At 32.4% G+C, this 13453-nt stretch overlaps 1 protein-coding gene and 1 pseudogene across 2 annotated transcripts; both read right to left on the bottom strand.

The window, feature by feature from the left end:
- Nucleotides 1-709: 709 nt before the first annotated feature.
- LOC111086652 lies at nt 710-4691 on the bottom strand. 2 transcript variants are annotated; one of them, XM_022390387.1, is made up of 2 exons: nt 4609-4691; nt 710-1226 (listed from the first exon to the last, which is right to left on the bottom strand). In XM_022390387.1, exon 2 carries the CDS (start codon nt 1209-1211, stop codon nt 816-818), a length of 396 nt encoding a protein of 131 aa, XP_022246095.1. In that variant the 5' UTR covers nt 1212-1226; nt 4609-4691; the 3' UTR covers nt 710-815. The 2 variants fall into 2 exon arrangements, with proteins under 2 accessions (XP_022246095.1, XP_022246096.1); XM_022390388.1 differs by having other exon boundaries at nt 4632-4683.
- Nucleotides 4692-11111: 6420 nt separating this feature from the next.
- Nucleotides 11112-13453, bottom strand: part of LOC106462985 — a 79368-nt pseudogene continuing 77026 nt past the window's right edge.

Below are 13453 nucleotides of genomic sequence, written 5' to 3'. Positions count from 1 at the left end.
TTAAATTCATCTTTCATGCAAGTGTGTTTATGAAAATACAGTTCAGTGTGTCGAATATTTCAACTTTTTTGAACACTAAATTAACTCATTTCTAAACACTCCAGCACTTAAGTGGCACAGCGATAAGTCTATATGTTTACAATACCAAACTTTAGATTTCGATACCTGTGGAGAGCACAACATAGATAATTCATTGTGTTGCTTTGTGCTAAACAATAAACAAACAACCAACAACTCCATGCCCCCAGTGGCACAGCGGTATGTCTGCGGACTTACAACGCTAGAATCCGGGTTTCGATACCCGTGGTGGGCAGAGCACAGATAGCCCATTGTGTAGCTTTGTGCTTAACAGTAAACAAACAACCAACAACACACCTCAGTATGGGAAAATTTGCTTCAGTCATAGTTCCTGAAGCATATTAAGTGCTACTGATTTGAAAGTCTTGTTGTATTTCTTGATATGTGAGACATTTCTAAACATAAGTGTCAGTTTCCCGTGACGGTAAAAATGTTATGAAACGTATCATTACTTTAAGGTCTACATAGATTTAGAACCTGCATTTTGAAAAGTACAGGGAAATATACTCCAATATTTAGTAATTAATACATTTAGGTAATTATTTCCCAGGACTAAAGCCACAAGAGATCACTAAGAACACAAAATGCCCATTATTTAATATATTTGATTATCATTTATTAGTATATGATATATTTCTTTATTTCTGTATACGTATACATGCTCCTCAAATATGTATAAACTGCTTCAGTATTAGTTACTTTAATATTTCATTGACAGAAAATATGTGTGCCACATATCATTTTCCAAATCTCATGTGACCATAGTCATCAAATTTTTTGGCGGGGCCACTCCTTCCAAACCTCATGTGGCCATAGTCATCAAACCTGCGATGAGGGGCATGCAAATCGTCCAAGTCTCCATCTTCGAAGTCTGTAATGCCTGCATCAGGTAGGACTTCATTATCGTCATCGTCTTGTTTAACGCCGGTTTGACCAGTCGAATCGCTAGTGCGAACCGTAAACTCAGCTGTACCTGGTCGTAGTATTGCATAGCCGCGGACCTTGTTGACGTAAGGGATGACTAGCCGAGCTATTTTTTTCAGTTGTGATGACATTAGAGTTGGCTTTGATGTCGTGGCTGGCAGAGTAAGGTAAAGAACAGAAATAAAAGCAAGCCAGATTGTTGTCCTCATCTTTTATTTCAGCGTCTGAAAGTATAGTATGAGAAAATTTTGGGAAAAAATGCTTTAAAAAACAGATAAAAACAAGACAACTACTTCATTAAATTTCTCACTCTGAGACTGGTCAGCAATCAAAGTATGCCGAAAATAGAAGTCGTTTTATATAAATAAAGACGCCGACACGAGCGAAGTATTTAGCCAAGGCCTCTATCACATAATTCCAATCATTGAAAAAAAAAATCATGGACTAAACTTTATATTACGATTTAGTGCTGATAGAAATGGAAATGAAACAAACACTAAAATATTATAACGTTGATAATTTACTATATCAAAGGAAGTACTGACATTGGAAATTTTTAGATATTAGGATCTAAAATACATAACAATTTTCGAAATTGAAATAAACATTTTACGAATAGTATTACACGAGTATTATTAAGTGGGATATTTTCCCACACTTTGACATTTATTGTTATCTTCATGCACTTCATGTGTTGTATATATATTAACAAAACGATTTTTATAACGAAACACGTTTCTGTATATAACAAAACCTAACGACTTTTGAATGTCTTTAATCGCATCAAAATGATGACCATGTCTAGACCATTCAGAAAAATTAAGTTGTGACCTTTTTTTTTTTTTTTTTATAAAACTTCAACCAAATACTATTGCCAGTAATATCTATATTATTCACATAAGGTATTTTTAATATTCAGCAGGATGTTGTTGGTAACCAACAATCTCATCCTAACTGAAGTATGGCGTCTGCGTTAGATAGTAAGTAAAGGATAACCAGAATAATTATTCATAATTTTGCTATCGTGTCTAAGACAGGATCAATTTAATCTTTCACTTTAAAGCTTGAACACTTAATAAACTGACCTTATTCAAATTAATAATAATCATCTTCAAGAGGTATTTAATTACTTGTTATGAATATTAGTGCTTAAAATATCGACATGCTATTAGAATTCGAGTTTATACTATTTAGTTCACATCTGTATTTTCTTAAACGTTCAGAATAGAGTAGACTTGGAAGCTGAACATAATTATAGTTAATAATTAATATAATTAATAATCTAATTACATCCGAAAATGTCGAAAAATGTGAAGATATTAAGCTAATGGGTCAATGAAATATAACCATTAATTATTTTAAGTTCCCCAAGTGATTTGCATTATATATAATATTGTGATCATTATTGACTATAGTGTAGAATCTAATTAAATTAAATTAAAAATATCTGGGTAACTAGTACACCAAATTGTTTTCATTAATATGTATTTAATCAATAAGTAATTTAGTTTTTAATACAAATTTAGAATACCATAATAATCTCTAATCGCCCTTTTAATAGCTTACACAAGTTGCCACTTGTAAATTTGTATATTTGTTCTTAGCAATATTTAGATATATAAATATCAAAATAAAGCAAATATTATCAATTCTTTCATATACATTCTTATTTATAATAAATATCTCTAGTCTTAAATTATAGTAGCTGAGAAATAAACTTTAAAGACTTTTCTTCACTAGACTGAAGTGTACAGTAAATATTAATTTCCGATCCAAGCAACTTACCTTCTTAGATCAAAACTAAAAAAAAACAACTCAGTAATGAGTATAGTTAAATGAATATACTGTTCTCACTTTCTTGCTTTCATCAATTGGGTAATCTCGCTGTTTGCAATATTTTCCGCTACAAAAATTTGCTCATGTTTTATGAGCAACATTGAAAAGTTAAGTTTGACATTGCATATGATGCATTACTATATTCACAGATCCAGATCATAATCCCATCAAGCACACCATGATTTATCGATATGTTATGAATACAATTTTATTTAGTGCTTAGACGAGCATTGAAATTTCCCCTAATGGGCATGCGTGAATTGTCAAGTAACTGTGGTGAAATGAAAATAAACGAAATCTACCTTTACAAGCAGACAGTGAATTCGGAAAAATATCAAAAAAATGTTTAGTACCCCAGAGTATTTATTGAAGTATGAGAAAACTAACTGGCTTTTTCATCACGCCAGTCCCGAAGAACATTTTTACTATCTTGCAAGTATTGAGTTCGGAATTCATTGCATTAAGAGATTCAAGAATGCAAAATAGTTTCAAAATAAATGGTTGAAACATTACCTTTCCTCTAATTGTTACTTGTTAATTAAAAATTCAGTAGGCGGGAATCGCAGAGAATAGATTATACGCTCGCTTGTTAAATTTATACAGCAATTTAATAAAAATACGTAGTGTTATTCATACTTTTCTGTAGATAATCTGGAGTTAAAAATTTCAAACGTGTGATTAAACAGCGAAAGAAAATGTTAAATGGTTATATTACTGAGAGATATAATTTCTGTTATATCTTTTAGCTACAAATGATTCACTACCACATTAAACTAAGAAAAAAATCTCAATTATAGTAAGTGATTTTTTGTGACACACTTTCACCCTTAACATTTTACAATATAAAATAAACAATCCAATAACTTTTAGTTAGATCTTAAGATTCTGTTCAAGCATTAATAACACAGTAAAATGTTGTTTACATACACGACGGCAAAGTATTAACCACAATTTCTTGTTACTTATTTGATGGCTCAACAATAATTGAAGTTTGAATTACAAACATCAAGAGAAGAACATTTAATGGTCCTAACAGTAATGGAGTTTGAATTATAAACATCAACAAACGACCGTTTTAAACATAACTGATGGTAGTGGACAAGTATACAAAATAAGCTTGTTGATTGTTGAGCTGGTATTTAGAATAATGTGATGAATACCAACGTATTTGCAAACTTATGGTCTTATCCAACTACTGCAAACTCTAAAGGAGTAATATCTTTTTAGCGACACCTTAAAATGGTGCAGTTTAAAACGCAAATCACCTGTTAGAATATGTTATAGTCTGAATTATAGTTTTGACCCCTTCAGCGCTGAACATAATGCTATAGCAAATCAAATTATGAATGAAAAGTAAGAAGTAATTAAAAGATAACAATTTTCCCCTACGGAACCTGGTTATATATATTTATATATACACAAAGCTTAACCTTTATGCCAGGTTTGAAACAAACTATTTGATAAATTAAAAAAATCAAATTAGGCGTCCTAAAAAATACTCTGGCCTCTTACAGACTATTATTTTACAAATAAAAAGCAGATTCGTAGTTAATATTCTGTATAGCTCTGTTTCAATTTTTCTAGAGAAATCATAAGCCATTAAAATATCATGGAAAAACTTTAATGCAAATTTAATGTTGAAACAATTAAACCTTCAGTTCTAAACAGTGTTTTGCGTTTTCTGTTATTTTTCGTTTGTTATGACATTACAGATTCGTTAAATGATACGTTAAGATGAATTAGAGTTATATAAAAAGTGTATATAAATACCGGAATGAAACTGTTGACTTTACCCGTTGGGTTCTTCCTCTGAGAAAATGACTATCTGCTCTTGTCACCTACTGCTACTCTCATCTGCACTTCTCAACATAAGAATCAGGGTTTTATATAGTTTAGATATCACTAAATCCTACTAAGATGCGCAAAACATTTACGGCGAGTTTGATAACAGAGCATGCGCATTCAAGGACTTCCAATAAGTTAGATTTTACGCTTAAACTGAGGAATGATTGGATGGAAATGTCCAATAAGAAAATGTGAAACAGATAGGCATTGAAGAATACAGATACAATGAAATATGAAGCAAAATCAGCAAAACATGGCACAAGATCTGAGTAGGAGGAAACGTATGTTTGCACTTCGAATTAATGTATCAGCGATAACAACTGGTCTCGAAACGTCAGTATCGTCTCTTAAAAATATTTTTACGATTTTATTATAAGTCAAATACTATATTGAATTTCTGTAGAGAACCACCATTCTGTAACGTATATATATGCAAAACATGACTTTGGAAGATAGAGGATAATGCAGTTATTTGTTAGAAACTTAAAATATGGAGTCACGTCCAAAAGAATCTTATCTATCTATATATACATATATATTACATGGCCTTAAGTATATTGTATGAAATTGTTTTGAAAGTTAGTTAATTAATTAGCATGTAAACTATGGTTAATCCAGTTACCATGGCGCTTTTTGTCACGTCAAACGACGATAAATTTATAAAACTCAAGAGAAAAGTACCAGTGAGCTGATACCTCACTGATAGTTTAAAAAAATGTTGTATATTTTTGGGTGCCTTATTTAATACGATTCATGTTTTTTCTTTTACCAACATTTTTTTCCTGGCTCACTTTTCTATATTTTTAATATTTATTAAACAATAATTTACATCGTAGGAATCTTTCTGAATTAGGGTCTGGGGCATTTTGCCCCAGATGCCTCCCTCTAGATGGTCCTGAGCAAAATATTTTGTTAAGTGAAGTAAATTAATGCCTTTTAGTAGATAGTAAATGGTTCAGTTGAATGTAATCATGTTTCGTTAAAAATAAAGATAAAAGCGTGTGTAAAAGTAAGGCAAGTGTATTAGATGAGGTGTATTTTTGTGTAAGAAAAGAACGTGAATCTTCTAATAAGCTATATATAACTTAATGTAAGTATTTCAATATTTCTGTGAACTTCACAATAACACCTTTTGAATGATTTTGATTTAGATTATTAGATATATCGTATTTTCATATGAAGATTAGTTGAATTTGTAGATAAACCTTACTTTTGAAGAAAGGTAAGTTGAATGTTTAGATTATAGGGTATTTTCAATCTGAAGGGCAACTTATGCTATGGACTCCAACTTATGCTATGGACTCCAACTTATGCTATGGACTCCAACTTATGCTATGGACTCCAATATTCATACCTAGTCCTCCATTATTTCTAACTGTTCTCCAGAGGAAAGTAAACCAATCAGTAACATCTTACAACTCTTAAGTGAATAACGACATTGACTTTCACAAAGCACCCACAGCTTCAAGTGTTCCTTGACGTATAGCGGACTCGAACCTATGATCTTCCTATCCGCAACATTGAATTCTAACTTTAAGCAACACATGGCCGAAAATATTTACATTAAATAATTTTTGTATGAAGGTATATACATATATATATATATATATATGTATGTATGTATTAGCTATGTATTAAACCGTCTTTATTAAGTATTGACGAGAGAGAAAAAAAACGGTATTCGTATGGTTGATTCCTATTTTTGTATACTGCTCTCTCCTAATATCAAGTATATCAGTAGTAGTATTGTCATGGTTCATGTCTGTTAACACATAGACACTAGCTTACACGGCTCATGCGTTGAGTAAACTTAAAGTAATTACAATGAAAAACTGCTATACTTACCTCACATTTTTCGTGTTAACTCGAAATTTATATGCTAATTTGAATATGTATGGACCTATTTTCTGCTAAAACCAACACTCTTTCGACCGAAACAAGATAAATAAAATGGTTAAAAGATATAAATATGTACTGTTTCAGATAACAGACGTATTGCTATCCAAAGTAACAGGAAAGAAATGAATCTTAGAATTGTGGATAACAGTAGAGAGATATGTGGATGACAGTTGTGATATATGTGGATAACGGTAGAGAGATGTGGATGACAGTAGAGAGATATGTTAATAACAGTAGTGAGATATGTGGATAACAGTAGAGAGATGTGGATAACAGTTGAGAGAGATAAAGATGTGGGTGACAGTCGTAAGAGATGTGTTTAACAGGAGAGAGAGATGTGGGTAACAGGTAAGAGATGTTGATAACACATAGAGAGAGGTGTGTTTGACAGAAAAGAGAAATATGGATGACAGTAGTGAGAAGTGTGGATGACGATAACGAGAGATGTGAATACGAGTAGTGAGAAATGTGGATAACAGTAGTGAGAGAGAGAGAGAGAGTTATGTGGATAACAGTAGTGAGAGATATGGATGAATACCGTTGTACATTACAGAAAATGTAGGCGTCCATATCCAGTCTTTAAGAGATAGTGAGAAGAACTAACGGTAAAAACCATAGCAAAAATCTATTTCAGTCGTCATAGTGCTGTTCTGAGTATTAAACTGATTGCTCCAAGTATTACACTCTCACTGCTTAGAAATTCATTTATCTCTCGAGATCATTCATGATAGTAATAACTTCTGGAAATATAAAATTTACGAGACTACTTTCATCTTTGAAGAACGTGTATTAGATTTGATCATGTTTACAAAATACTGTGGACGGAAAATATTGTCTAGTCCGAGAATATTCATCAAATAAAATAATGAGAGGATAAATAAAGATGTTCCTATCTTGAAAGTCAGTATAGAAAGACCTGACGAGCATTCTGTCACAAGAAATAAACAAATAATAATTAACCATTAATAGTCAAGCAACGACGTCTGCATTTGCTAGCTGTTTTAAAACGAGTAATAAAAAATGTCATTAGATCAGAGTATGTAAGACACCTTGCTAAGTTTTCTTGCCGAAGATAATGGGTTCATTTCCACGTCACTTAAATATAATTGAAGGTGAATATATGCTCAACAGACTGAAACAAAGTAGATATAGTGACCTATAAGAAAACATTTAATTAGCTATCGGGCTGGAATTCATCAAGAATGTTAATAGACAACTCACGTAAATGAAATCCTGAAATTATTAGAACAGTTAATTGTAAGTTATTTTTTGATGCAAATAATGGTTTCAAAATGTTAAAAAGACTATCCTATGGAAATTCACATAAGGCTGAAGTTTGTTTTATGGGTGAAAACAATGCTTTGTAGTCAGATTAATAGACAAAGTAACAAATATCAAAGAACCAAATTATGAGTTTATCATACTATTTTGAGGATCTTCCAGGAGTCAAGAGTGCTGCACTAATATTCCTTTTCAAATTTCATTATTATAATATGTGATGATCTTACTGTGTATATAAGCGACCGAAGTTCTTTCTTATTTCATTTTTGAAGCCTATGTTAAAAAGTTAAAGCAACTCCGTTTACCTCAGTTCTCATGCCATCAAATGTTTTCAACATATAGAGACGAATTATAAATTTGAGGAATAACGAGCTGCCAGAAAAACGTGCACCGATTTTGTTTCCTATATTATTTAAAACATGAATAAATGAAATTAACTTCGTCAGGATGACCGTGGAAACGTTATTAGTTTGTGTCATTCTAAACATGATAAAAGCACTCTGAATAATAATAATGCAGGAAGATAACATTTAGTCTGTTGAATGGAATTCAGATTCAAGCTAGAAAAGCAATTTATAAGTCCAGCACCAAGAAGACACTAGAAAGCCCAAAAATCCTAACTTTGTTTACACCTTCCAGTATTGTTCTTAAAGTTTTATTTTTAAGTTGCTCTAGTTACAACTGTCTTGCAGTTTTCAACTAAAACATGGTCGTAAGTGAAGCCCAAAAAAGCAACTAAATAGCAATTACAGAAAACGTTTTACAGATCACAAGTTTCTCAAAATGTTATTAAACAACAACAGCAAAATAAATGTAGCTTCAGATTCATTTAATACGAAACTAGTAGGTACAATAATATAATACAAGAGAATTTTAACCACTGTTGTAATAAGGCTACTGACTGACATTTCGTATTTTCAACTTGAACGACAATTTATGACCTTATGCGACACAAAGGCTAAAAGGTCAATTATAGCCGTCCTTAATTTAGAAACTTTTACCAGATGGAAGGTAACTACATAATACCCCCCACCCCTCCTCGACGCAGCTACTATAGACGAATAACAGGATTGGCTGTCACTTTTATAAAGTGTTCACCCTGAAAGTGCGGAGCGTATTCACTGGTATATCTCGGGCTCTAGCCTTGGATCTTTCGATCCACAGCTCGTAACTCTAGCACTGAGCAACAATCGGCTAGCAACTGGATGAACTAAAAGGATATATGCCATCAATTAAATATTATTTTTAAGTGTGTTTTCGGTGGCTACTTTGGTTGTTTGTCGAATTTCGTGCAAAGCTACTCGAGGGTTAACAGCGTTCGCCGTCCCTGATTTTAAAGTGACAGACTAGAAGGAAAGAAACTAGCCACCGCCAATTGTTGGGTTACTCTTTACCAACGAATAGTGGGATTGACCGTCACATTATAGCAACCTCACGGCCGAAAGTGCGAGTATATACGGCGACGGGTTTCGAACCCACGACTCACACATATATTGCGAGTTGAACGTCCTGACTATCATACCATACCAGGTTCCAGTTAGTTTGAACAGAGTATTATTTACATAAATTATACAAAATAGCAAGTTACTTCCATCTTGGTATAAAAAATCATTCTAGAAGGACAATTGTCAAATGCATGAAACGAATATTCTACTTAATTAATTGATGTACACTGTGCACACAGCTTTATCAGACAATTACAATGTAGAGAAATGACTATGACTTTTAAATTTTATATCTTTCACTTTTTACATTAGTAAATCGGAATAATCTACTTTAGACAATTTATAAAAACACGGCCTTTAACCTAAAAAAATGCTTTTATTTAAAGGAAAATATCGACAAAATGAAAAAAAAAATCTTAGCGTTGTGTTTATCGAATACTCCAAGATGAAAGTACATTATCCGCTAAATTTTCAGGGATTTGTGGAGTTAATATGTTTATGACATTAATTGGTTACTGGGGATAATAACATTTTTAGTATTAAACTTCACCCACAAAATGTGGTTGATGTGAAAGAAATAAGAGTTATATGAGTTGAAAATTTTAAACAGAAATACGCCATCACATGGCTAGGTGATTAGGACGCTCGACTCGCAATCTGAGGGTCGCGGGTTCGAATCTCCGTACCACCAAACATGCTCGCCCTTTCAACTGTGGAGGTGTTAAAATGTGACGGTCAATCCCACTATTTGTTGGTAAAAGAGTAACCCAAAGGTTGGCGGTGTGTGGTGACGACTAGCTGCCTTCCCTCTAGTCTTTCACTGCTAAATTAGGAACGGCTAACGCAGATAGCCCTCGTGTAGCTTTGCGCGAAATTCAAACCAAACCTTAAAATATACAATACAATGTGCATGTCATGTCCATACAAGCTACTGATATTACTATGAGGTATAATAATTGAGTATTAGTAAAATTCTGCCTGTTTGATCTACTTAACTGAGCTTTGAGGAAATGTTCACTTTGGATACTGAGGATTTAAAAAATAAGGAAAAGAATGCGAGAAAAATGGATGTTATTTTTTTGCAGGAACTTACTTTCATGCAATATGCAGTCTTGTATTATAGTCAGAATAATACTTTTTTAGTGAATATAATTACAAACTATGAAAAGCAACATTAAAGTAAATGAAAAGCCATTTTTGAAAAAAAAGTATTTTTTTAAATGATAAAGATAGTTTCATAACATCATTTGGGGCTGATCATAATTCAGGTAGTTATCTATAATAATAAAAGGGTGCGTGTGTGTGTGAGAGACTGCCATAACTTCAATAGGAAAGAACCTAGAAACCTGAAATTTTGCACACATACTAAGTGGACCCCGAATGTGTGCACCTAGGTATTATTACTTATTCATGTATGTGCACGCGTACGCATCTTTTTATGAGGCAGGCTAGGAAAAAAACCACATAGAAAAGAAAATTTGACTGCCATATCTCCAAGACGGAAGATCCCAGAAACATATTGTTGCGTCAGCAGTCACATGACCGCCGTGACGCAACGTTTCTAGAACTATCATGTACTTTGTCGATTGTTTACCAGCGTAACCTATTTCTAGTAAGAACTTGTATAAAAGAGGGGAATGTAATGTGTAGATAGATATTGAGTAACTGAACTGCAGTCGGAAGTATTGTTGACGTTCGTTGATTAGCGTTTGTTTTAACGTGATTGTTGAAGTTGAGTGTATCGCAGAGTTATATTCGGAAAGAATAAACCAGTTTTATTAAGTAAAGACTTGTGTCGTTAAAGTTTCGTTGGAACGAAGTTACGGAAAAATCAATTAACACACGGAGACGTAACAATACATTAACAATCTTAATATAAACCAACATCCCTTCACATACCAATGAAATTAAAGATAGTTGAAACACTTTAAAAACATATAAATATGTAATGCATTTTTATACATTAACAAGTCTTAATAATATTATGCACAACCACATTGTTTTAAAATAAGCTTAAATATGCTATTTGGTGGCAAAGTAGATTGTTTAGTACATGATATACATCATCATCATGTATACAAACACACAAACATACACATTGGCTTAACTCTAAAGTACCATCAGGAAAAGTTTCATTTTGGGGTTATGACACAGAGTGAAATACATAATAGTTTGCCTAAGAGTTGATTTTCCTAATAAAACTTTGTATTAGTTTCCCATGTCCTTGTTTACCTCTTGATACAATCCAAAACAGAGCCAAATTTAAACTGCATAGGTATACAGTATAAAAGACAATTCAAATACATTTCATAAAAATTAACATAACAACTGCACTAAAAAACATTTATGAGTCCAAATATTAATCTAAATAAAGATACAAAAGAATACAATTTCACTATTCACCCAATTTCAGTGATAATTTGGCTTAATGTAATAAGTCTGTGTTTTTTTTTAAAATACGCAGATATATATGTTAATCTATACCTCAGGATAACCTTTTAGTTAACAATACTCAATTAAGTTTAAGAACTAATGTTTCCCTACCTATCCTATATGTGTTGGAGCCACATTCACTGCTGCTGAAGGTAAGAGGTCCTCTTGTATATATGTTGGATTTGAGTGTTCATGGCTTTGATCAGTCAGTGAGTGTTGGCACCAAAGCACATACTTGAAGAACTCATATACTGACCATGACCATACTGTTGAAGGCATTTGTGAAACCACTCTAGCTTGTAAACCTTGGAAATATCCTCTGAGTTCATGAAACTTGTATACAGTCATAGCAGCATTGAACAAGCCATTGATATGGGATTGCTTGGTCAAGTGAAGAGTTTCACATTCCTGCGTGTTCAGTAAAGTCTTGCACACATCTAGAGGTGTAGTCACAGCAGCAGAAAAGCCTCCAGCAACAGCCCCTGATACCACATGGGCCTTTGGATTGTATAACCGTTCATCATTTGTTAAGTCTTGCATGAAATCTTAGGTCATAAAGTGCATACTTTGAAAAGGAATGTTCATAGTCAACTGAGTTGAATAACTACGATAGAATGCCCATAAACCTTCTTTCTGCCATATCCTCATTATACAATCAAGACAGCTTCTGTAAGGACTACTGAACATCTGCATTCTCTGTTTGATGACTGGAATAATACATCAGTTTTAGTTTACTATAAGTACATGCATGAACCTTGATTAAAATATCTGTACAATTATTATAAATTCAAAAATAACTAAGCAAAAAGAATAAGTTACTTATATATACATAATTATGACAAATATATGCAATCTTGTAGAGAAAAGACTGAAAATAAGCTTCCCATAAAATTCTAATTATTCATGAAAGGCAATTTATTAATGACACAAAAGGCTTTCAAAATAAAGTAAATGTATGGATGTGAATGATTTTAAGAGAATTGATTAATACAATTTGTGTGTATAATGTATTCTCAATAAACTCTTTCCCAACTTGGAACATTAGAAAGTTGACCATACATATGCCTCAACAGGTTTTTATACTGGTTTGTGCATACAATGTTATATATGTGTCTAAGCAGTGGCTGTACTGACCAGAAATGTGCCATTAACTTCTTAAACTAAATCTAATTTTAGTTTACATTATATCTGTCACTAATAAATAAATATTAGCCAACAAATTTTTACCACAGAAAAACAATGACAATTGACTAAGGTGGATTATTATCATGTAGATAAAGGATAACAACTAGGACTTATGTATTAATACAAGAGACAAACTTATTGAGATTTAAATGTTATCATCAAGACTTTAAAGGTAAATCAGCAATTATCCAAGTTCAACAAAAACATTCTCTTTTAAAACAAATTATTAAATAGCAAAATCCATAAATGTTTGAAATAAACATGTATCATATGTATCACAGTCTTACACATTTGTATACACAGTTTTTTGTGTGTACAACTCTGTGGTTGCTAATAAGTAATTATCATAATCGATAAATATCACAATCAATGAGCCAGAACTACATACTTCTTAACCACTTCAAACATGCATGAACAGTTTGCTGTGTTCATAGTATAGCACACCTGTACTGGATATTGTTACGTCTCCGTGTGTTAATTAATTTTCCGTAACTTCGTACCGACGAAACTTACGCGACACAAGCCTT

The sequence above is a fragment of the Limulus polyphemus genome, unplaced genomic scaffold, assembly GCF_000517525.1.
Source record: "Limulus polyphemus unplaced genomic scaffold, Limulus_polyphemus-2.1.2 Scaffold1294, whole genome shotgun sequence".
In the NCBI taxonomy this organism is placed as follows: Eukaryota; Metazoa; Arthropoda; class Merostomata; order Xiphosura; family Limulidae; genus Limulus; species Limulus polyphemus.
Note: the sequence above shows the minus strand (reverse complement) of the source record. Positions and strands in the feature narration are given on the sequence as shown.

What these genes read in the sequence shown, in the direction of transcription:
- LOC111086652 (XM_022390387.1), bottom strand. Translation starts at nt 1,211, where the DNA reads ATGAGGACAACAATCTGGCTTGCTTTTATTTCTGTTCTTTACCTTACT.